This window comes from Amia ocellicauda, chromosome 18 (assembly GCF_036373705.1).
Source record: "Amia ocellicauda isolate fAmiCal2 chromosome 18, fAmiCal2.hap1, whole genome shotgun sequence".
NCBI lineage: Eukaryota > Metazoa > Chordata > Actinopteri > Amiiformes > Amiidae > Amia > Amia ocellicauda.
This window is the reverse complement of record NC_089867.1, coordinates 8574552-8599701: the sequence shown is the minus strand read 5'-3', so window position 1 is coordinate 8599701 and position 25150 is coordinate 8574552. Positions and strand designations below refer to the sequence as shown.

General features: G+C 37.2%; 1 protein-coding gene across 1 annotated transcript in view; it reads right to left on the bottom strand.

Moving 5' to 3' along the window:
* The window catches only part of adamts16 (ADAM metallopeptidase with thrombospondin type 1 motif, 16), a 56520-nt gene extending 38073 nt beyond the window's left edge, over positions 1-18447 (bottom strand). The window contains exons 1-4 of the mRNA XM_066690965.1: positions 17847-18447; positions 17656-17764; positions 13981-14306; positions 733-1006 (exon numbers count right to left, since the gene is read on the bottom strand). Coding sequence (XP_066547062.1) covers positions 733-1006; positions 13981-14306; positions 17656-17764; positions 17847-17936 — 799 coding nt within the window. The 5' untranslated portion in view covers positions 17937-18447. The remainder of the gene's footprint in view (positions 1-732; positions 1007-13980; positions 14307-17655; positions 17765-17846) is intronic.
* Positions 18448-25150: the final 6703 nt, after the last annotated feature.

Sequence of the window (25150 nt, the reverse complement as noted above, 5' to 3'; positions counted from 1 at the left end):
CTATTTAAAAAGAAAAGAAAAAATCTGCCCGGATGAGAAAGATTTTTCAAAACGAGTTATTAGAACAAAAAATACATATTTACAACATTTAAGCACAGATACAATAGCATAGCTTGTTAGCACATTTAACAAACTTAAAACATGAGTTGCGTGCAAACTCTACAAGGCCTTCTGCAATGCATGCGATTCCCACACAACAATGGGTGTTTTCAGCCATTTTCCTGTTTTAACTCTCAGCCTACTGGTTACTAAGGGAGAACACTGGCATCTCAGTGAATGCCTGCAGACTTCATAATAGGAAAACTGATACTGTACGTTCGAATGTAATTTAAATCGATGAATTAATTCTACATTCCTAACTTCTCCCCCCCGTTATGCTGACTTGGCATAAACACGGGTCTGCAGCTGTGCAGTCATAACACCAGCCCAACTTGATGACATGTAAGCGAGTCAGCTGAAAATGCATTAAAGATGAGAGAACATGCATAACAAAATCAAACTTGACCACTGCTGTTTGTCTCCCCGGGCACTTAAAAGAACACAGTTTGTTCTGGACTGCTGCTTAAGCATTTGTAAATAAATTAGTTGTGGGAAAGAAACCTTTTGTTTATTATCCTACACTTGTGAAAGGCTTTTCGGTACGACTTAATCTAGACCCGATGTCTTTTTGTAACAGCCTGCACACATTCATTCAACATGCTTCTTGGAAGTGCGAAGAATGCCCTTACATACATTTCTTGCGCCTTCCACAGAAGTGCTGCTTTTGCCGTCTTCCGTGTTTGTAGTCGTTATGATGGTGTTGCCCAACGCTGTAGTGCTCTAAGGCTTTAGGTCTCTGAGCCATTATGACTTCATTGTCTGCGGGGGGTCTCTTGCTGTCCGTGGATCTCTTGTATAGGATATGCGGCTGCTGGCAGGCCGAGATTGTGCAATTCGCTTCCACTGCAAGATGCTGAGGTAAAGGCTTCAGAAAATAGTCAGTGTCCTGTGTCCTGATCAAACCTGACTAGAAAAAAAAAACAGATGCATATTAAATCTGCATTGCCAAAATCAATATATGGCCACAGTTTGCAGAAGTGTAACGCCAATACAGACAGGTGCAACTTTCTTTTACTGTAATGTTATTGAAGCCAAGAGAAATTATTAAACAATTTTAGTCAATGATGAATTATTAGCCCATTATAAATGACAGCAATGGGTCACGAGTCCCTTACATACATACACTTCAGATGCAATGATGACAACAGAAGCAATGCATCTGTTTCGGAAAAGAAAATACTAAAATTGTAATACATACAAGTTCTGGAACCAGCAATGCTAATAATATTACCTGTTCCTGCCAAGTGATTCCAGAAATAACATTTAATATCAATTATTTTGATAACTTTATGCATTTAATCTATTGATAAGTACTTCACCAAGATCATAAAAACTCAACTATTCAACTATTTCACCTATTAAAGACATCTGGAAGTCTTTGTACCACTCTTAAGGTTGGTAATTCATTCTTAAAAATGTATACTAAAACAAAACCAACATTCAGATGACTTTTTGGGTAGGTTTCTCAAAATCCACTCTGGGCTTCAAAATATATTGGATGTAAATTATTTTTTGTAGAAAGCAGATATGTTTTAACATGCAATTCAATGTACCATATAATTGGCAAAAGCAAAACCAAACCAAAACAAAACAAAGCTAAACAAAGAAGTCATGGGAAATTCCCCCTGGTTTGGGCAGCTCAGGGATGGGAAGTGGATGATTTCCAGTTTTATCCCACAAATATTTATCCTACTTCGTTTTTGACGTGTCATTGTGTCCCTAAATATAACTTATCTGGTACTCAGTTTAGGTGTAAATAAATCAGCTAGACAAAGCAGTTTCAGCAAGTTCAACAACACCTGAAATAAGCATGTATTATTGTGATGAACAACTGGGGGAGATGCAAGCTTTCACTGAAGGGATACAATCCACGGAAGCAGCTGTGATTTTGTCTTCATAGTCAATTTTGTAAGACAATGCAAAGTTTAATACAGTAAACAATAAATAGTAAAATGTCTGCTTGCATGTATTTTGTTTTGCATATGTCATGGTTTACTATATACTTATTCATGCTTTACCATGATTTCACTGTGCTTTCCGGCAAATTACTGTGGTTTTACCTGATATACTACCGTATATTTGTGTAAAGGTAGCCTACATAGACGGTAACAAGTCTAGGCATATCATTATTTAATATTTAATATGTATAATGTCATCTCTGCTTACATACAGTATTTTACATCTATGTTTTACATCTAATATTGGAGCGCCAAACAAAGTTAAAACTGTAGCACATGTACATGCTTCAGTGGATTAAAAACAAAACAAAACAAAAAACAAAGGAAGTAAGACAGTGCATTCCTATAGATGAACTCTTTATTTTGCGTGCAGAGCAGACAGCACTGCATGTATGACACATGTCTTCACAATCAAACCGCCAATTATTGTCTTTTTGGAAACTAGTGGTAACAAATAAGTCCTCCTCCCATGGAATCTGAAGCTCACAAAAGCTTAACAAGAAACAAAGCCAAATGTCAAGTCAGGTCATCTCTGGAATTACATGACTTTGTTTAGGCACGAAATCCATCTGACTGAGTAATTAGTAAGGATTTGGCTTTATGACCATTGCAAGATATTTATCACAAAAAAAAAAAGCTCAGTTTTGTATAATAATAAGTAATGTTGTCCAAGGCCCATGAATAAAATATTCTTCTGCAAGGAAGCCAGGGGATGACTGCATTTAATGAATCTGTACTAGTCATGCTTTTATCCTTCTGTTGTTTGCTTGTTTATACAAGTTCAACACAGTTTTACAATGGAGTTTTAAGTAGTCAATTAGTTACTGAGGGGAAAAATTTAAAAAAGATCCAACAGAGCTTCAAACCTGCTACCCCAATGTATCAGTCCTCTGCCATCTACATCTAGTGGGATTGAGTACACCATGAGCCCCGTTACATGTACATCATTCAGTCTGTTCCCTCCTTTCTTGCAAAGTTGTTGAATCTAGCTGCTTTCAACAGCAATTGCATAAGCGAATGCGACTGTATTGAACTGCAGGAAACAGAGATGCTTCCGTTATCAGGAGACGGTTGTTCTCTGACTTGCTTTGGGCCATCAGTACATGCCAATAATTCATTCAAATTGATGTTTTTTTAGAGGAATTAGATACTACCAACAACAACAACCAAACACCTTTGAAACACATGCACTTAAAACTTAAAAAGCAAGAATACGATACCCAATGACAGCCTCAACTAACTATCAACATACATGGCTGTGGTGTGGCACGGTTTGTAAGACTGGTGGAAAATTGGGCCCTTAAAGTAACAGCCTTCTGTCGCTGATGTGTTCCTAATTAAATAAACATCACTCAAGCTCCAATGTGGCTTGTGTGCGCCTTTGTCACAGAGTACAGACAGAACGTCAAAGTGGCAGCTTTTGATGTCGCATTAATGAGCTGGAGAGCTTATTTTCCACATTTCAGCACTACAGACGATAAGCATACACCCTACAGCCCGATTAAATGGCTAATAAAGCGACTCTATGCCATTATGCACTAAACAGCAGCAACCTTATATTCAGGCACTGGCAGACAAATCTATAGGGACTCCTGCAAATGTTTCTGAAACACAACTAGGAAAAGTTTGCTACTGGCTCGTATGATAATTCGATAATTGTCAAAGAACAATTAAAAAGAGAACAAGCCTGCGTGCTAGATTTTTACAAATCACACCATGTGCATTGAAAGCATCAGATATAGGGTTTGAAATGATACACAATTCAGTTTGCACAGCTATAATACACAATTCAATAACTATATTGTTGGGAAAGCACACATTTGTGTGATGGACTGAACTGAAATAGGATGTCAGAATCTTCTGGCAAAGTAGGTTTTGTTTCCAGTTTATTTTACAGAGACATCAAAATTGGGGAAGCTATTCGAGTACAGATTCTGGGGGCATTGTTTAGTCTTCTAATGGGTACATTTGACTAACTTAAAAGCATGTTAAATTTACAGTTCAAATAAACAAGACAATTGTGTACAATCAGGGAGTCAGTGAAAACAAACAAACAAAAACATGTGTACAGAATTAGACATTTGCTCTTTGAAAGACATTTTAAACAAACACACACACACACACACACACACACACACACACACACACAAATCCAGCATAAACACTGTACTTGGCTAAATTTGTAACTAGATTGAAGGGGAAAAAATGAAGCCCAGATCATAATTTTCAACTGATTTCATGCCTCAGTCTGTTAACTTCGACTGCTAAACTCCTATTAACATAATATCCCATAAAACAAAAACATAAAAAATACTAAATCCAATTTTGTTCTGAAAGAAACACATAAACAATATCTGTGTAAGATTAAATTATTTATCTGGTTACACATTCGACCCGAGATGAGACATTGCTAGGGGATAGTAATGTGTGAAGACTCTCATGCAACTCACTACATTCTGCCTGGTTAGCTTTTGAAGAGTATTTAAAAAGCAGCGTCTGAAGTGCTATAATGTTCATTATCACATCTATTAAAAGAACATCAAAGGGACAAGCTAAGTAGATCATCCTGGTGAAAAGAAATCTTTGACAGTAAGTAAATCCTACCTATTTAACAGCATACTGTTATATGACTGCCCTGAAACATTAAAACGCTAATCTTAACCATTTAAAAATAAAAGTGATACAACCCATACACATAGACGTATTTTACTGTGTTAAATCAGTTCAAAATCGTGGATCCAAACAATTAAAATGGTTTATATATGCATGAATGATACATACAGTCCCAGACCTTAACATGACAGACAGTTTTAAAACATGTGGGTGTGCTACACTCAAAAAGAAACCATCTTTCTAATGAAACCTAAAACCAAGGTGATTTCTGCTTAGTAGACCTCAGTACTCCCTCGGTGCTTGTCAAACAAGATTAACTGTATGATCTGTCTAAAAAAAAGTGCTATTTTTACTTTCACTGAAATGGCAGCCCTTGATTTAACCTGTATGTATATCGAAAATGGTGAAAAAAAAAGATTTTGAGACTAAACCTCCACGGTCACAGCTCAGCAGTCAAACAACATTGTAAACTGCAATGTTTGGATTGTGCTTTCAAAAGGCACAGACAAATAGACAGCCAATTACCACATAAAAAGATCCCTGGAGGCAAAACGCAATGACAATATTGCCAGGCACTAACTTTCTCTTGCAGGGTGACCTGTGTTTGGAACCTATTTTTTAACGATTAAAAGCACATGGACTCTGCTGACATATGCTGTAATTTCCTCTGGGTGAGTATCTTCCAATATGCATTCGCTTTGCTGTGGTGCATTACAATGCCGGTACAGACTAAACTTTCCTTTTACTCCCAGGCATGTGACTTTGATAACGTTCACATCTGCTTCTCCTTCTTATCTTTGATGCTGTGTTACAAGTCATTAGACTGAGGGATAGCAGAGCTCAGGGGAATTTACAATGGGCAAAACGCAGATTATACAATATAACAAATCCATTCACGTCCGTGGGTTGAGTTTGTTGGAGTATGTGGTCGAGGTGGGGAAGGGCTATTCTCTGTAGTGTCCCCAAAACCATTTAGCCAGCGTTAACCACCACAACCATAATGCCACTTAAAAAATATCTCTATATCCTGAAGTCAAGGAAATGATAAACCCAACATAAAGTGTATTCCCAATTAAGCTGATTTGTGTAACCAGAGTTTATGCAGCATAATAAGAAAAGTGAGCTGATGCCATGTCTATCGGTCTTTCCATTCCTGGATTTCTTATGTAGCACAGAATCAAACTTAGAGAAAGAAAGAAAGAAAGCAGGATCACTGGTCAATAACAGAAGAATAAAATAGATGTTTGGCAACAAAGAATCCAAGTACGTTGCCAGATAACACGGAAAGCATCAACAGCTGCTAAAAATGTACATGGTGAAAAAATCAACAACTACAGATTATCACTGCAATGTGATATATCTGAGAGCATCCTATCACTGCGCAACTGTACAACACAGTTTATTATAGGATAGTGTTTCTCGATTCCTTGACATCATCTTGAAAAATCACTTCACTTTATATTCCGGATCTAAAGGAAACATCCTCTAATAATAAGTTATGTGGACAGAAATTCAGAAAGATTCCCCCAGACTCGTGTCCTAATGATTGTCAAACCTATACGGGGTAACACACCTCTTTGCAAGATACAGTATAGCCTTAACTTGCATTTAACGCTCAACGAGGACCAACCCTCTAATTGGGGACCTGTGCAGGGAAGTCGGAATGGAAGAATCCGGATCTGGGAGAATGTAGGGCAGTATGATCATGGACCAGAATGCCATTCCCCTGAATTGAGAATGGGAAAAATGCAGTCCCTTAGCTAAGATCGGTTAGGAAATGACACGGAGACTAGCAGAAATCACAGGAGTATTTCTGGTATGCAACACAGAAGCTTCTACAAAATCCTGTGAGAATATCTGGAAGACGTGTGTAGGGGCACTTGTCCAGTATAATAGTAGTTGAAGCAAAAATTATCATCTTGTGTTCTTTTAATTTCAGTTTCTTCCCTTTCTATGTAAATTGAACTGATAACGTAATCAGACTAAATTTTCATGAATTTAAATAAATGTCGACATTTAATTTGTTGTAATGTTATATGCAGGTGTGAATCAATAGAAAGGCATTGGGTTTTCTTGCTTGTGTACTTTTTAAAATTCAGCCTTATGCAGCCGTCAAGACTTGAATTTATCTTGAGGAACACGGACTAAGCGTTGGCTTCATGCGTTGATATGTGCAGAGCTACGTGCCGCTATCGTACTCATTTGATTATACTTTAAGAGCTGTGAAAAAACCGCTGATGCCACAATAAAGTCCAATCTTCTGTGACTGAAATAATATACAACTCATAAAAAAAATAGATTTGTGAACAAGGAGAGGCCGCGCAGCACATAAGTTGTTAATAGTTTATTGTTAACGTCACATGTTAGGAAATGGCTTCAGCTCAAGGAGGGAGATTGGTCTGCAACTCAGGCAGAAAAGCAAATGAGCTATTGTTGTTCTTTTACATGACATCATGCCAGTTTATTAAGTCAATATGACGTGCTTGTCATGTTCTGAACCTCATTTGTATCTGTGTGTCACTTTTGAATTCACTGCCAATTTGAGTTGAGGAAAGGGACATACTGCCTAGCTTTCTAGTATCGAAGCAGCTTTTATGTGGCATCATGTGCGAGAGATCAGTGTCTGTGGTGTTCACAGTTCAGTAGCCTACAACAGATCCATTTAAAATGCATAAAAGCTTGCAAGATTTTGTCACAAAGGACATTCAAATTAGCATAACTGGAAATACAGGTCAGTACAGTATTACGCTGAATTGGATTTACGACTAAATCATTGAATAAAAAGAACTGCTTCAGTATTATTTGTGTGTGTTGATTTTAACACCGCAAGGCATGGTTTATTTAACAAAAAGCAAGAATGACACGACAGTGCGAAGAAATACAATTCGACTAAGTTTAACTTGAACACTGTACAGATTGCCTGCCCCAGTACAGATTACATATGATTTCAGTTAAGATGGCAATTTTAGTATGCAGTAACGGATCATGCAAAGATAAATTGCGCTCAGTGGATGCATAGAGAGGGTTTGGGGATACGGAAGAACACAACTGAACTATACTATGATTCTCTCCCCGGGAGAAACAAAATTAAAAGGGAAGGATTTCTCAATTGCTCTTTTAAAGCACCAAAGTCATCAAATTACATGTTGTTTGCAATGAAGTGCAAATAGCAGCCATAAAATCCTAGTCGACAGGGTGAAATACTACCTCAGATAGCTCAAACAGCTGGCGAGGGTTCAACTCCTCTTAGCAAGAAGTCAGGCGTATCCAGGCTTGAACTTCGAAAGCATAGAAGCAACACAAAGCGCAAAGTGAGCTCTCCAGAGATATTTCTGGCTCAAGAGCAACTTTGCAATATTGATAAATAAACTTAAGAAAAGCATTTAATTATCTCTTTACTCTCAAACATATGCTGAGCAACTGAGCTTTTTATCCCAATTGGTAACCTCCATTCACACGGATGTGATTATTATTTATTATTATCATTTCAATTCTTTATTAACCTTGCTATGCTGTAAACTTGTGACAATCATCTAGCAATCTAAGTTTTTTAAAGCTTGCCATACATACATTTAATGACAATACAGGATAGGCTACTATCACCAGACCAATTGGTTGGGTGACATTTCTATTGTTAACAGTTTGTTTTCACTCTTACTTCCAAAACAACAACATTTGTTCAGTATCACACCTTCTACGGGTTACACAGTGTACCATCTCGGTCACTCAGCACGAACCAGTGGTATCTCATCCTGGGAATCGAGATTTGCAATGTGTATCGTTGTTACACATCTGTGCTGCACGTTCTGGACAACAATTATTGGATAGATTAAAAAAACAATCTGATTAGGGGAGAGATAAAGAAAATGTTTCGTCATAATAACTGTTTATAGGAAACATTCATAAGAACATTGTAATTAATTTCTCTCTTATTTTTTTGTCAGTCCAACGACAATGAAAAACAGCTTTCAGGTTAGGTGGTGTAAGCGTCTATTGGAAGATAATTGATATTTAAAAGGCACAACTTTCGCAATCCTTTTTTTAAGATCCATTAAAAATGTCTTTTGATCAACATCCAAAATGCAAGATAGTTTATGTGAGGAATCAACCATGCTGAATCTGTCTGGCAGCTTGATAAATGGGACAGGACTTAAGAGAGACACACTTCTTCATTCCCATGTATTTAATCAAAATGAAAGGGCTCTTAAAATATATACATGTGTATGAGTTCAAAACTGGATTTCTCAGTAAAAAGGGAGTTCTAAATAAACAACCAAAGTGTTGCTTTGTGCTCTGTACTTTCTCCCGCGTGTTTTTTTATACCTGCGTTGTCACTGCTTTGTTTTACAACTGAAACACAAGACATCTGTGCCTTGCATGTAAATGTATGATTGCTGGAGAATCTGGAACCGCATTCATATCATGTTTTTGATGCCAGAAATAAGTAGTCTATTCTTACATCTGACACTGACATCACACCTGCGGGATCCTTCAGGGAAGCAGACACCTTGTACTTTACAGACCTGTTCAGTGCAAATCCTTTGTTTTAGGAAACACCACAGAGGACAGGTAAATTAATTAAACAATTATTTTAACAGCGGTCGCAGATATTGATGGATTTGACTGAATGCGTGCTAATTGGGACTCTCAAACTGCTCTCTGCCAGAAAACATGACCAGCAATCGTGCTAATATTCAACTTTGTGCATCAGTGCTGTGATATCTGTTGTTGAGCTGTTTTGGAACCAAGAGTCTGAAGATGATTTTGAGTCGACACTCCTTTGCGATGGGTGGTGTTTCCAGATTACACGCACGCCACAAAATGAGCTAAGCGCCCTAACGAGGTTGCCAGGGGGAAATCATTGATTATTTATAATTAATGGAACAGAACAAAGCTGCAGCTCAACTCCATTGATCAGGGATGATACAGCACAGTATGTACAGTCACTGAGGAACAGATATATAAACATGCAATCTTATGTCATTTTGAAGAGCTTTTGGCAGCTTGGAAACATCACAGCTTAACTCATCCCCGTTTCAAGGATACTGATACAATCAAGACAACACCATCATGTGCAACTACAATGAGCATATCGGGAATGTTCAAAGATTTGAGTAACCATTGAGTAATTATAGTAATTCTTCAGGGGTACTGGTTTCCATGAGGAAGTAGGAATGTCTACCCTTGTTATAACTCAACAGGGTTCCCTATCTGGATTCATTCATTCATCGATCCATTCACTCATTCGTGTGTTGGTTGTTTTAGAAGTGAAGGAGTATACCATAGCAGCTTTATTCATTTGGTACACATTATATTAATAATATTCAAATCTTACCACTTCAAGGACAAAGCCTTAGTCATCGATTGGCTGACCTTGCGAGTTGTCTTCTGGATGTACTTCTGTACTTTCTTAATAATGCTGTTTTTCAAATAATCAGCAAGAAAGAATGAAATGAGGTCCCTACACAATACAATACGCATCATTCTCGGTTTCTATCTTACTTATAGCTGTCACTTTGTATATTTTGTGATATAAGTCATCCGATTCTTATTCTGCATGTGATTTCAGTTAAATAGATGTTTAGAAATACGTCATATTTGGGTATTTTGGTTAATGGGATATTATAGTCAGAGAGCATGAGAAAAATGTATGTTATTGTATTTCATTACAGTTCTCAGCATGTAATGGTCACCTTACTATCCGTGGGTATCACTTACGACTCTTTTCCACAACCTATATTTTGATTTTTACTATCAGCTCAAATTCAAAATTGTCTTGGATTGAAATGGACAGAGGCTTGTAGACCTTGCATGATTTGTCGGTGAATGTAAGATCCAGATAATTTGAGGGCACGTATCAAGAGTGTTTCCTGTTTAATCCATTCATTTTCTATTTCAAATATGAACTACTAACTCCCCACTGAGATCAAAGCAAGGTTGGCAACAGGCTCATCTGCTATTAAAAGCGAATTTATCCCCCAGCTTTAAGTGCATGGCATAGTTCTTATGACTCTTGGCGCATCGAGAATCATTTGGAGCTAATGACATTACATTTTTAATGTCTTAATGCCCTCCAGATGAGAGGTTTTGCTAATCTGCAATCCAATAATATCATAGTAAGCGTTAACCAAACAAAATACCTTATTATATAAAACACGCTGCCTTATAACGAGTCTTCTTACAACAGGAGAAATAAATGGATCGATGCACTAATATAACTGCAAGATGGTCAATGTTGCAACAACAATTTAAAAATGAATTAATATTATTAGAGACTTCCTTGGAGAAATATTTAAAGACCAACTTTTATCAATAGCAAGGGATTTTCAAAGACAGCAATAATGATGTAGCAAAGACACAAACCATAAGATAACATCTAAATTGTTTATACTCATGTACATTGACTAATCAAATCTCAAAGCTGCCACACATCGTTTATAAATGTGTGTAAATGCAGCACAAACTGACAGTGCAAAATAAGGGGTGTTAAATATGTAAGAACCGTCTCCAGACCAGCTTGGCCGTGTCGATGATAACCACAGCTGCACATACGGCACAAATTACATGACACATTTAGGAGCGTTTCACCCGCTGATGTCCGTTCAGTCCTAATAATTTAACAACGCTGTGTATGCATGCTCTGGGAAGTTTGTCCAGCTGATCCAACAACATTACAGCTGGGTTGGGGAAGGGCTGGATTGTGAGATCGGCATGTTAAGGATACAAAACTAAAATGCACGTCTTTGTAATTGAAATAATGACGGTTTGCTCTGGCCTTGTTCAGGATCATGATGTTAAAAAGACAAAAACAAAACATCATCCACAAGTCACATACATTAAGTTATTATTATTATTATTATTATTAGATGATGAATGCAATATACAGCAGATATACAAATATGTGGGTATGTTTGTGTGTGGAAATTAGGAAATCTGCATAGGCCAATATTTTATACACCAGGAGGATCTCCCAGCTCAGTCTCACCTCCATATTTCAACATATGTCTATGTGTCACAGAGTTGTGTCATGGTAGAAACTAAAACAACATGCTCTGTATTTAACACACAATGTCCATCAGCTGTAGAGAAGAGTAAAATGATTTACAACATCACGTTTGTGCGATATGTTTTCCCTGTTGTCTTCATGGAAGTTCAATTCTTCACTTCATCTTCAATGGTTGAAGAGAAACACATAACTAAAAAGACAATCATGTATGTCATTTATGTGTAGTGTTTCTGTCCTAATGTTCCTGCAATCACTTTTCACGATGAATGTTTCCAATGGCAAGACTAATTTGTTGAATGACAGGGATTAATTTGTCTTGTCACAATACTATTCTACCCGTATTATGTACAATTATTTTGACCTGGAGTGTGATGTTATGAATAAATACTCAATTAACTCACCCAACTCCCCACAACCTCTTGAGCATTTCATTTAAAGACACCTCATAGATCAGTCATTGTCAATTTACTTCAAAGTTTTTTTCTGTGAACTATACTTAAAAAAGTAGTGTCAGTCAATTGTGAATAACTTCCTGTTATTACAAGTAACAGCACAGTTCAAAGACATTTTAGGGAATAAAGTAAATGAAGTCGAACGTTTCTTTAAAGCACTTATACAAACACATGTATAACATTATGTTTCTGCAGCACAATACAAATTAGAGGATGCTTAAGGTATGATTAGAATAATATAAAAATGAAATAAATGCTTCAATATTTATGCTGTCTAGTTCGAGAATTTGAAAGTCAAAGGTTTCAGTACAACCCATACTGAACAGAGACGAACGAGCCAAGAATTGTCTTTACATTTAACTAAAAAAAAGTTAATTTTCCCTGACCTACTTTATTTGGGTTACTACATTTTATGGGTTTTACATTTTTTCAGTCTGGAAAAAAATGTAAAAAGCTGCACCGCTGTAGCAAATAGACCAACACAGACATAACCCTATGTGAAGTCAAAGTCTCAGCTCAAATCTCTGTAACCTCTCAGCCCCCAGAGAGCATGACAAGCAGTCCAAACCAAATCCCATGGGATGTAGTGTTTGCCAGACTAAACTTTCAACAGTTCAATACATTTTTTTTAAATACAACAAACATGCACACGAAGAAAATAAATGGGTTACCAATTTCCTGATTGTCACCTTCAAACAAGGTCATTTGGTTGCTGACAATTTCCTGTTATCTTGTTTGTTTTTTATAATATGCAAGCACACAAAAATGCAAAAAAGGCATCTATAATGTCTCTGCTTTGGTTATTTCTTGTGTAAACAAGACTAATATATCCTTTCTGATCTCTAGACTGTTCACTTCCCTTCTCTTAAGCTTAAGAACTGTAAACATAACACAATTACCTACTATTCAAAATACTACAGTAATAGTCTTAAACATCCACCCAAATAAAATGTTTCCCCCTTTTGGGCATTGACTCAAAAGGTTCTATAAGCCTAGGAAATTAAGAGTTCCATTAGTACAAAAAACAGAATAAAAATTGGTGCTCCCGGGCTAGAGCTGAAAGCTGGTGTAGCAGTTGTTAAAATTTGGAACAATGTTTTCAACTGATGCAACTAAGTGGACTTCTCTCTGACATCAAAAGTCGATTACACTCTGTTTAAATCAAAATAAAGAATTAAATTGTTACAATGGAAGATGCCAGAGTTACATACCTTTTATGTTTCCTAAATTATTGATTTGCATTTTTATCAAACCAAGTAGAATATAACTCTGACGGAGGACCAGATTAAATCAAAACACTAACTCACCTTTCAATTTCAAACTAAAAACCCAGTACTTAGTATCAAGTTTCCATTTGGTAGAAGGCAGAAGATCCTGGCCAACAAAAATCAGCCGTTAATTACTGGATTTGTAATTTGATATTGGCAACTGGGTCAAAGTTGTAATTTAACCCATGCCTGGGGATTATTTATCATGTTTTATCACTTAGATCAATCTTCAATACAAACTTTTCTTGTGAGGTTGTGGTTATGCCTACAATTAAGAGATCTTGAGCACTTACATATTCTCCACCTGCTGGATCTGGATAACATATATATATAAGTGCAATCTGAACAGGAAAATATGCAGCTTTAATGTCAGTGATTCATGGAAAACAAAGTGTTTATATACCAAAACATGTTTTTACTGTATTGTTCTTAATATACACTCCAGGCTCTTGGGCTTTCCATAATAAAATGGTCTCAACCAACCAGAAGCTTGGGCCTACCAATTCACAACGTTACTCAATTTGAATGTGTATTAGTCTCAGGTTTTTATAAGTTAAACACGTGCTTTTACCAGTTTTACTCACCATGCCGTTACATGTCGAAAGTGCTACTGAAGAGTTGATATTTGATCTTAGTGCCCCGTGATAGAAGCAAAGGTCCTCTGGCCGATAAGTCTCCAAAACGCTAGTGCCATTTCTTCCCAGTGTTTGTATTGTAAAACCAGGTGCTAACAAGCCCGCCGAAGACTGGATTTCCAAATGAAAGTCCTGCCCGAAGCCATGTAGTCTGAAGTAGGCTCTCTCCTCCGCCCCGTTCTGAACTGATCTTTTCCGTCTCTGGTGGTGGGCAACCGTGTGCGAAATATACTCCCCATTGTGATCTACTTCATATGGAGCTACAATTTCATATTCTGTGGAGAACCAGGAAGAAGGAATTAGGATCACAGGGAAAATCTGATACCTATTAAAAGCTCAAGGAGTTTCAAAGCAAGAAATAGGCAATTGCTTGCAAGGTATAGCTCCTGCAACTTCCAGTCTGAATCTGATTTATGTTGCTGACAGGCCAATAACTCCATCCATTTCTTTATTTCATTCTTTCTTGGTTATTACAGTAAGGATGTTACACAGGAGAAACACTACCCAAGGCGTATTATGTAATACAGATATTGGACCACATTTCATACGATTCTTTGTTTCTTGCCAAACAGCAGGAGAGAATGAGAAAGTCATATTACTGTGTATTTCAGTACCATGTAGATATCATATGATATCATGGAGAACATCAATTATCTGACATCAGTTCCCTTGACTTTCTGAAAGTGGGTCAGGTCCAGGAGACAAGAGTCACGTTGAAGTCATTCTACTGGTAATTCTTACACGTTCAATGGTGCAGGTCAAGACATTGGCCTACAAAGCTTACAACGCAAGTCCAATGTACATGAGCACCAATGTTTTTGAACTTGCTCATGTACATTGGACTTGTGTTGTAAACTTTGTAACTGCAAAAGCTACTTTGTTAACATGTGCTACACGGACGGAGATTTGGTTGCTGAAAGCTGTATCACTTAACACACAAACGAAACGCAGTATGGAGTGAACACAACCCTTTTGGGCTCATCTATTTCCAACTCATGATTGCATTCCACTTCTATTCATGTGTCATTTTGAATTTGTTTTGAAATCAGATCTCCTCTACTGTGCTATACATATTAGGGTGCTTGAAACCATCCACATCTAAAATAAAAAGGTGATTTGTTTTAATAACCTAGATGGAAAGAGCTTGGCGTAATTAGTCCCAAACTTCAAATTGGTTAAATCACTGCTAAGTTCCATAAGCTGCTTTTGATAACTCCCACCAGGTAACCAATTAATGGCCTACAAACTCATGTGACTCATATTATTTCACCAACTCACCCCTTGTAAACATTCTCTGTAAATGGCCAATTAAAATTTATACTTAAGGGAGGTTACTTCTGAAACTCAGAAAGCGTATTATGGCTATCACAAAATGTAATAAAGATGGAAGGCCAGGAGAACATTTGCTAGAAGTCAAATCTGTAATTTGTTTTGGCTTATTAGTGGTAAGAATATCAAAAATAATTCATATCCATGTACTTAACTAGTAATGCCACAGACAAGCTGCACCAGACACATTGATCCTTTTGATTTGTGCATTTGTGAATCAATTAAAAAGTTAATATCTCACAGTGCTGGAATGGTTTAGCTATTGTAAATTACAGAATTATAAATATCTAAAAACATGAATATTTTAATTAATACAAGATGAATACTGGGGAAAACATAAAAAAATGCTAAAATTGTATTGTGGGGTTGTCTGTAGACATTTTACTGTCTACACGATTCTCTTTTATTGCATTGTACAAATGTTCTTGCAGACAAAACGAAAATCTGTTTTATGTCTTTCAGTTTACTATTTCATGTGTTTCCAATGAACACACCCATTCAAGCCTAAAAAGCTGCTGACAGAATGACATTTTAAGATGGAAACTGAAGGCAACTGTTGGTGTTTTCCAAGATTCAAAGTTATCATCATTCAAAACAAATATTATGGAAGACAGCGGTTCTAAAATGTCTTCAATATGTCATATGACAGAACACTGTATGCTTATTATATTGTTTATTATGTATTATTTTCAATTATATAAACAATTGAACAAGAACATTTGCACTAATGTACTGAACATGTACATAGATCAGGTCAGTTGATCATTCTGAAATTCCTAAAATTCATAATTTTCTGTTACCCGTACATTTGAGATATAATTAAGCATGGGCCCTTATACTGATCCCTGTGGTACTCCAATATTATGTATATATGTATATAACAAGTAAAACACGGTATATATATATATATATATATATATATATATATACATATATACACACACACACACACACACACACATGATTCTGCCTCCTTGACTTTCTCAAAGATCTGAGTAATTCTATTCCCAACAGCAACAGCTTTTTAAGTATTTATTTATTGCATATATGCTGGCATTGCGACAGTGAAGGGAACAGACATGTCTGAATTAAAGAGCACAATACGCATACTGCCATAGTGCTGTAAACAACTTTAGCAGCCAGGCTTCAATTGTGATATGCCTTTCAGGTCCTTATCTTAATCTGACAAAAAAAAATCACAAAGGAATTCCCATCAGTATACGCATAAGAGAGAGAAAAACAAAACAAAAAAACATTAAAACAAGTCAGCAAAACTGAATCCAGGTAACGGTCCTTCAGGATTTGATGTCTTCTCTTAGATCTAGCCTCCTGTTCTTGCATTCAAATTTAGATCAACCAAATCTCATTGATCAAATATCAGTATATTCAAATGTGATTAATAATATTAATGTTTACATCATTATTTTTAAATATAGGATTGTTTAAATACAAACATATCAAGATTCAATTGTTCTGTGGTTTCTCCACTGGTGCTCACAGTGAGTGAGCACCCTCTAGCGCCAAGAGCATCACATGGTTGCTCTGCTTCCTAACACATCAGTGTGCAGCTGGGACCAGGTATTTATACTGCACTGGGCAGTGAGTGACGTCTGCGCCCCAAATCCCATTAGAAACTGCAACTGTGGGAAACACACCCTTGTGAAACTCTCTTTGCAGTGTAGTATATTCACACAAATGAATGAGTATTTTTATATTACTTATAACAATTAAAACATTGTTTACATCATTACAACAATACTGTTCATCACTTTTCATTACTGCAGATTTACTTGGATTTACGTGTCCTATCAGGATTGCTTAAACCAAGCAATTGGATTGCTTATTAGCTGATAATTAAAATAACTTTTGAAGTGCATTTTTTTTTTATTATTTTAAGTAACTTCACTTATATTAAACAAGTTGTTTTTGTTTACTGAGCATTATAGATTTACTTACGTTTTACATTACTAGCAATTGCACATCACTCAGGACTGTGTATAAGCATTTATTTCATTATAACAAGCAGTGTGGGTGTCAAAAATAAATAAATGATCCGATTGTTTTGTAGAAAGGGATTTGAATACAGACACACAAAATGCGATGCTGCATTGTGTCCAGGTACAGCTTTTTAGTTATATAGGATGTGCTAGGAACATGCTCACAAGAATATCTGCAACTGTACATACTGTCAGTATACAACTAAAATATATAACTAACATTACATAATTACATGCAAAAATATGCTATATTAAAAAAACAAAACAAAACACAATAATCCTAATTTCCTTGACTCACCTGTGCTTTGTGGCAATTCAAGGGACTCCAGCAATGGGGAAGTAACTGCAGTTTCCTTACTGTCTCCATCTGCAGTGAACACAGGTTTACTAGCCCTCTCTTGTGCGCCCTGGAAATCAGACACACAGAGCATTGAGTGCAAAGCAATGCGCACAGTTGTGTTTCCCATATCACATAAACACGCAACTCACCGTCTGGCACCTTAAAACAAAAAGAAGCTGAAAGCACAGAACTGAAGCTCTCCAGTGTGTCCCCTTGGCCAAAAAGTGCAAGAGAGCCATGTCTCTTGCAAAGTCCTGCTCATTCAAGCCCAGGTCCTGCAGTCACGGCAATCCGGCGGCTCTGAGGACAGCAGTCCGGCGCAGCAGCAGCATCAGGAGTGAACGCGTCTCAGGTAGTCTCACAGCATCTCATGTGACTTCCAGTCTGGCACCGTGGGAGCAAACACTTTCACTGCTTCTGGTCTCGTTCATAACACAAGCGCCTTTCTGGGAGGGGGGCGAGGGAGAGCTGACAGCTTGTCCAGGTCATTTTCATTGACAGCTGTCCTGTCCCAAAAACAAAACCGGGTCTGCTCTGAAAGTCGTATTTTCGTGCTGCGTTTGTGTTGTTTGTCTGTCTGTCTGTCTATTCAGCACACGTGTTTCTTTATTGTAAAGGGAGGCACCGTTTCCAAGGACTTTGGCTTATTCTATGCATGCTTAGCACTGAGTGACCGAGTATGCATGGGTGCTTTCTGTGGCATATGCTGATACAGCGCACCATTTGAGCGCCCCGCTCCCTTGTGTCCCATGTGAGTCTGCCGGGATGCGTCCAGTCTTTTACTGGCACAGCGCGCTGTCTAATCGCGTTGGGTCGCGTTGTGCTAGCGCAGGTGTCCGCAGATCTGCGCGGCTCCGCCAATGGGATCGCTGGGATTCTGCAGACCTGCGCAGAACTGCGGGAATCGGACGCGACCCGCGTCCTGCCGGCTCTCTGCACAGCAGCTGCTCTCGACCAATCAAAACGCACGACACCTGTATCGGCGCGCAGGCGGGGTATAGTCGGTTCACAAGTTATTTAATTTTAAGTTTCCATGCAAGTCCAATATGATACCGTTTGGGGGAAGGTGTCTGCTCCCTGTTCGTACTTATACATAATACAGATTAGGTTAAACGTGCTTTACAAATTCTGTCTATCTAGCCTATGTGGTATATTTTTATGGAAACGGTGTACTCTATTAAATTGTTTCCATATTTCATGATGGCAGCACCAATACAGCATTTTAAAAATAACTATCGCAAAACTTCAAAACATAAATGTCACATACTTCGTCACATAAATGGTATATTAGAAAAGACCGTTTAATTGCATATCTACAGATTTACTAAATGGGGGCTCCCTCTGGTGGTCATCTGTGAATCTGCACTGCGAGATTAAAAAATAAATAAAGATTGAAGTTTTGAGAAGGCCTTTTGATCTGTAAAATGACTACTACTAAATGTACTGACTACTAATTTAATGGAACTTGTCAATTTCTCCAATTTTATTGTAAATTGCACTGGGTCGTACCTCTTTTTTGGGGGTAAACTTCCCCGGTAGCTTTGGTCAGCTGGATTGAAGTTCGGAAGTTGTTGGCATGTAAGATCATACTTGCTGCCTCATTTCAGTTATTATTATTTTGCTCGGGGACTCAGCAGGCATCATACAAAATCTGCAGATTTATCGCTCTCCATTCTTTATTGAATCCTAAGCACTGCAGGTGTCTGTCACATTTACAGGCGTGAATAACCTCTCCAATTATTTGGTGTGAGAATCATCCATTTGTATTAGTCACCATTCGAGAGTGCAAAATCAGTCCAGATGAGTCTGAGGAGAGGGGCTTGAATATTTTTCAATGTGATACGAGATGAGGTTTATGCCATTAAGATGAGTTATAGGTTATAGTGCCAGAACGTTGGACCAAAACACACTAATTTAATTTAAACAGTTTAAAACGCACATCCATGACTTACCACATAAGAAAATAAAATACAATAAAATCTATTACATTTTTACCGGACCAAGCAAATGTGCTGTTGAAGATAACTTTAATTCCCTACATATGCCATTGTCCAATTTAGGCAGGCACTGACTAACCAAATTCTGATGGTTAAATCCTTCAATTGCTAGGTTTTGATAACATACAAAGTTAAAAATGCTGAGCTTTGCACATTGTGATTTGTCTGAAACGTCCAACTCCACATCAGAAGCACCAGAAGGCATATAATTTGAAGACTTGGATATTTCACATGTTGTCCTACAAACATTTTAATGATCTAGGAATATAATCTGTTGAAGAGAATGAGAGACTTCCTATGTGTGTATCTTTGGAAAATGTCTAGGAGCCGTAGCAAACTAATTTATTATTTGGAAATACATTTCCCTTTAAGGTAGGGGATCCAGAACAGATTACATCTTTATTAAGCGGAACGTGGGACACCTGTAGGCCGTTGAGCCTGTGGTGATGCAGACAGCCTTCACCAAACTTGGTGGCCTTCCAACTTCCTGGCTCTCAGTGCCAGCTTTGGATTTACGATAAAGTCGATTAAGAGAGTTCCTGACATCTGCCTATAATCATATATATATATATCCTTATCCATGTTGCTCTTAAACTTCAGCTGCCCTGTGTATTACTTACTAAAGCAATAGCCCTGCAGAGCCCTATTGGCTGGAGAAAAGGCAACACAACCTGAACAAAGTGTGCCATGGTGTGTTTGTGTGACCTAAGTTTAACCCTTCAGTGAAATGCCAATTTTAAATGGGTTTCCCAATGAATTTTGCTTTCTGCTGTTCACTGGATTACAAAAAACTTAAATGGACACATTGCTTTGTGTAAGAACAAGGTTTATACATCTTTATATTTAAACATCGTACTATAGTTCACAACTCCCACCTCCCACTGGCAGACATGCACTTTATGTTGTTTATATTTATTTACATTAATCTTTTCCATTTATCTTTAGTAAGGCAGGCTTGAGTTTGTCTTCAATGTAATAAAATATAGATTAATAATTAACTGAAGTGTTACATATATTACTAGTACTTGTAATTACACATACAAAATACAGCTTAGTCAATTTATTTTTGTTTTAAAGCAATTGTTTATGTAATTTGTATTAAACCCCCTCTTCTTCTGTTTGTTTAGGGATATAAATAAAGCAAGGAAACACTTTGAGGCAACATGATGGTAAGTCAAGAGATTTAAGTCACTTTTAAGCCTGACACTTTACATAAAATATTTAAACCAACATTGTACTGTGATTGTAATGGCGCAGAAGTCAGTGTTATCCTGTATGGGGGTGAAATGCAGTCCGTTTATGTGTGCAGTGAGGTTTAAAGACAAGATAAAGTGTGTCACCCTTGCCCTGGCGAGCTCCCTCTTGTCTTTCCTGAATAAAGGCTTCACTCGGGGGGTCTGCTTTATCTGTGTTTGTGTTGGGTTCTGCAAGAGCGGACGGGAGAAAGACCCTCAGTCACACACTGAATACCAGTAACTGAAACCTCAGCGGCAGGTTGTCGCAGTAGGAGGGCCATTATTACCTGTTCGCCAAGAAGGATCACAAAGCTCTTTATAGTCCGTTCAACCAGAAACTGACACATACACTACCCCGGATGAATAAGAGCCTTTGTGCGTTTCATTAGCATTAGGGAGCGGTTAGCCAATAAGTCTCACGGCTTCAGTGAGAATTGGATGCAAAACAAACACGTAAGTCATAACGCAATCCTACTATAACCAATTCAATATATAAATAAACACAATTGTACCCTAAACAAATTAAACTCCTTGACATTTTCAAAGATGGTTTGTCTGTCTCTGCTTGCTGAATGATTAATGTGTTGCGAATGTGTCTCAGAAAACAATACAACAGCGTGAGAAAGCTGTTTATTACCACCTTTCGTCATATTTTTAGGATTAAGTCGGAGATGCAGGATTGACATCATCAGGAGACCTTGACTGGCGTTTGAAGGACCTTTCTGTTAGCAGCATCGTAATTAATAAAGAGTGTAGGCTTAACACCAGTCATGTTTTAAATACCTTAAATAACACTTCCACTGTTGAGGGCGTTTTTGTGGCTCCACTTTCGAGAGCACAGGGAAGGTTAACCATCCTCTTTTTGCTCACCTGTTATAAAAAACTGAAAGCGCAACTAATTCCACTTTCTTCGTGGGTCAAAGGTCACAGAAGGCTAATTTAAGGGTGACGATTCAGTACATAGCTTTCTAAGTCACTTCAGACACCATTTGTAGACTAGGTAAAGTGGCATCAGCAGACAACAAATCAGACCTCAAATGTGAAATAGTGCTCATAAGAAAGAAATTAGAAATGTTCATGAATCTCATTTAATAGGAAACAGCTCTTTATCAAGTGACTTTTATCAAGGACATATTCTATTCCCCTTTTTGTGTATTTAAATCAGAAGAGATGCATTTGAAATATATTTTCGTCTGTATTCCATATATTTATTTTGTAGGTTGGAAATATATGGTGAGCTTAATTTCTACAATACATTTTCAACATATTAAATACATATATGTATTACAGACTTAGATATCCCATGCATTTTAAATACACAAAAATAAGGCATTCAAAAATATAAGTACGTCTTCCTTATATTCAATTATATATTTATTTTGCATGAGTTAATAGTTTTGCAACCAAACTCAAATGTAAACTACTACATTTAAAGCAAAATGGCCACATTTTGTGATTGTTCTTTTTTTTTTGGTTTTCTTTGGCATTCTTCTACTTTCATACTGTTTTGCAATCCAGATTGACAGACTCTTGATTTGACTCTCAGGTTCCTTGAGATGCATTTAAAGATCTCTCTCTTTGTGGGTTCGACGGCCTAATCTCACACACATTGTTTACTCAAACCTAAAACCAATCAATGCATTAAGTTGTAAAATGATGTATAATGTGGCTACCAGTATTGAAGGTGCATATAAGTCATTCAAGATCTGGGCTAAAATGAAAACCATAAAAAATATGACGGCCATTTACCTCAGTGTAGTTTATCCCATCCTGAATTTCTTTGGAAACTTTAGGTTTCTTTATGTTGGCTCATAATAACTTAGTGGCTTCAGAGAGGTTTATGGGCATTTTGGCAAAGCTGCCAACATAAAGAAAAAGTACATGAATTTAATTGTCATTTTACTGTATGTTGTCATTATTTTCCAACTTGATATAACTCAAGAAAATACCACAGGGCAAATGGGTGTTTTAGTCAAGCCAACACTATTATCTGCGAATGTATAACCACTGCATTGTTTTTAAAGTGTCATTTGTACCAAGATAGCAATGGATGATGCATTAGTGCTTTGTCTGTTATTGCCAAACGTTACCATGCCATTACATCTTAAAGGAAGACTACAGAGATTTCAAGATGGTGTTGAAGCATGACAAGATTGGGCGGAGGAAGGGTGAACCTACTCACTAGCATAATGATTCCCCGTGATCTTATCAAACAACTCCAGACAGCTGTCTCTTATGGAAAAAGCTGTTCCTCTCCAATAACAGGATTAACACACATTCTAAGACCTTGCACGGTCTATTTCACCATGCATTCAATTATTGCTTATATATATGAATATATCGTGTTTGTGTGTATTCAATGATTTCATAGTGATAGGCGAACTCGAGGCCTGTCTATTCAAGCATATCCTCAATGAATCGTTAAAAAAACATCTGTCCGCCTCCATTGAAGAGATAGAGTAATGTCATATAGCTTATTATTAGTGAGCAACACTAACTGTATCACCACAGCTTGCCTCAAGAAATTTTGACTACTGTGAAGAAGGAAGTACTGACCTACTTATATTTATTTATGTTAATGTCTCAAGATGTTTAAAGGGCCATTGGCATTCTGTACAAAACTCTATAGAAATAGAAGTTTTGAGTGTACTAAGAAAATGAATGTAGATGTTGTTGAAAAGAATATTACTGCATATTAGATTCAACAATTTATTATGACCATTTCATTTAAATTCCCTGTACTATGATGAACCTCCTTTTATTTTTGCTTTTTTTTCCTACCAGTTTGTATTTTTATTCATTTTATGTCAACTTTGCCAGCTAGTGCTTTTTTAAGTCTTACCCCCCGGGGAAGATATACATGTTCACTTATCTTTCCACGTTTCACTAAAGAAAATGGTGTGGCTGAGCTAAATGAATTTCACACCAATAATTACTAATAGTTTCTTTTTCTCTCTCTTTTCTTTTTATTTTGGAAAAGGTCTTGTCAGTTTCTCTTACCTCAGTGGAACCTTTGCAGTATCCTTTGGGAGAGGTTTATTAACACACAGAAATAAAAATACAAAATGTATTACTACAGTCATGACTGGATAGGCATTCTGGGAAATATCATATACCCACATTGCCCTCCTTGTAGTAATGAAGTTTCCATAACCTTTAGGAGTGCACCTGCTGAGTAACTGAAAGCGACAGACTGAGGTAGACAAACAGGGAAAAATAACTAACTTTTTCATCTTGATTAGTATAAAATACAAATATTTCACAAAAATAGAATTAAAAGCTTACACTGTCTGAAAACACAACATCTTTCCCTATTTCTAAATTGATTTATAGAAAAAACTAAACAAAACATGCTGTCTGCAGAAACTGGAGAGTCATTCTCAAGACAATCTATGGGAAACAAAACTGTGACAGCAGCTTATTATTAGCTTAAATGAAACCCCAGCACACAATGGACATTGGAAAGGGCAGGTTAAACCATGTATCAGTAAAGGAAACCTGTGAGTGGTCTTTCTCATGATGGAGATAAAATGTGTATCCCACGGCTTTCAGTCACGTGTCTCAGAAAAAATGTGCTGTCTCTCTTGTATGGGAAATCATTTGGAACATATTTTCTCACCGGGAGCCTCTTGGACACATAGGGGCGAGTATGAATGGACGGCCCGTGTTATTAATAGCATAATTTGACTTGTGCACTGAGAGATAAAAAACAAACATGGAATTGCAAGAATAGTGGGCCCCTACTATTGAAACACAAGGGTCTTAACTCTTTCTGACCATTCTGGGAGGTCTACAGTCATTCCAAGGATAAACTCAATGATTATTAGTTAAGGGTACAACAATGAGCTTGCATTATAACAGGAACAATATCTCCAAAAGTTCTTTTTTGAAGTTCTCCAAAAATCCATTCATCCACCCATTAATTTTCAATAACTCCTTCATCCAATATGGGTCACAGTGATTAGCTTATGTAATTAAGATTGTTTTAAGATAAAAGAAACACAAATACAAACATATAAAACATACAAAAAACTGCCTTCTGAATCCGAATTGCCGCATTTCAGTTTCTCCAACATAGGGTTAAATGCGGCCGCCCCCCAAAACTCAGGCACAATTAAGTCTCTGTGTAATAATCTGGAAGGTTTTCAGTCAGTGGTCCAGTTTAATTAGCTGTCTGAGAATTTCAGGTCGGACAGACTTCTTTGTGGCATCCAGCCATGA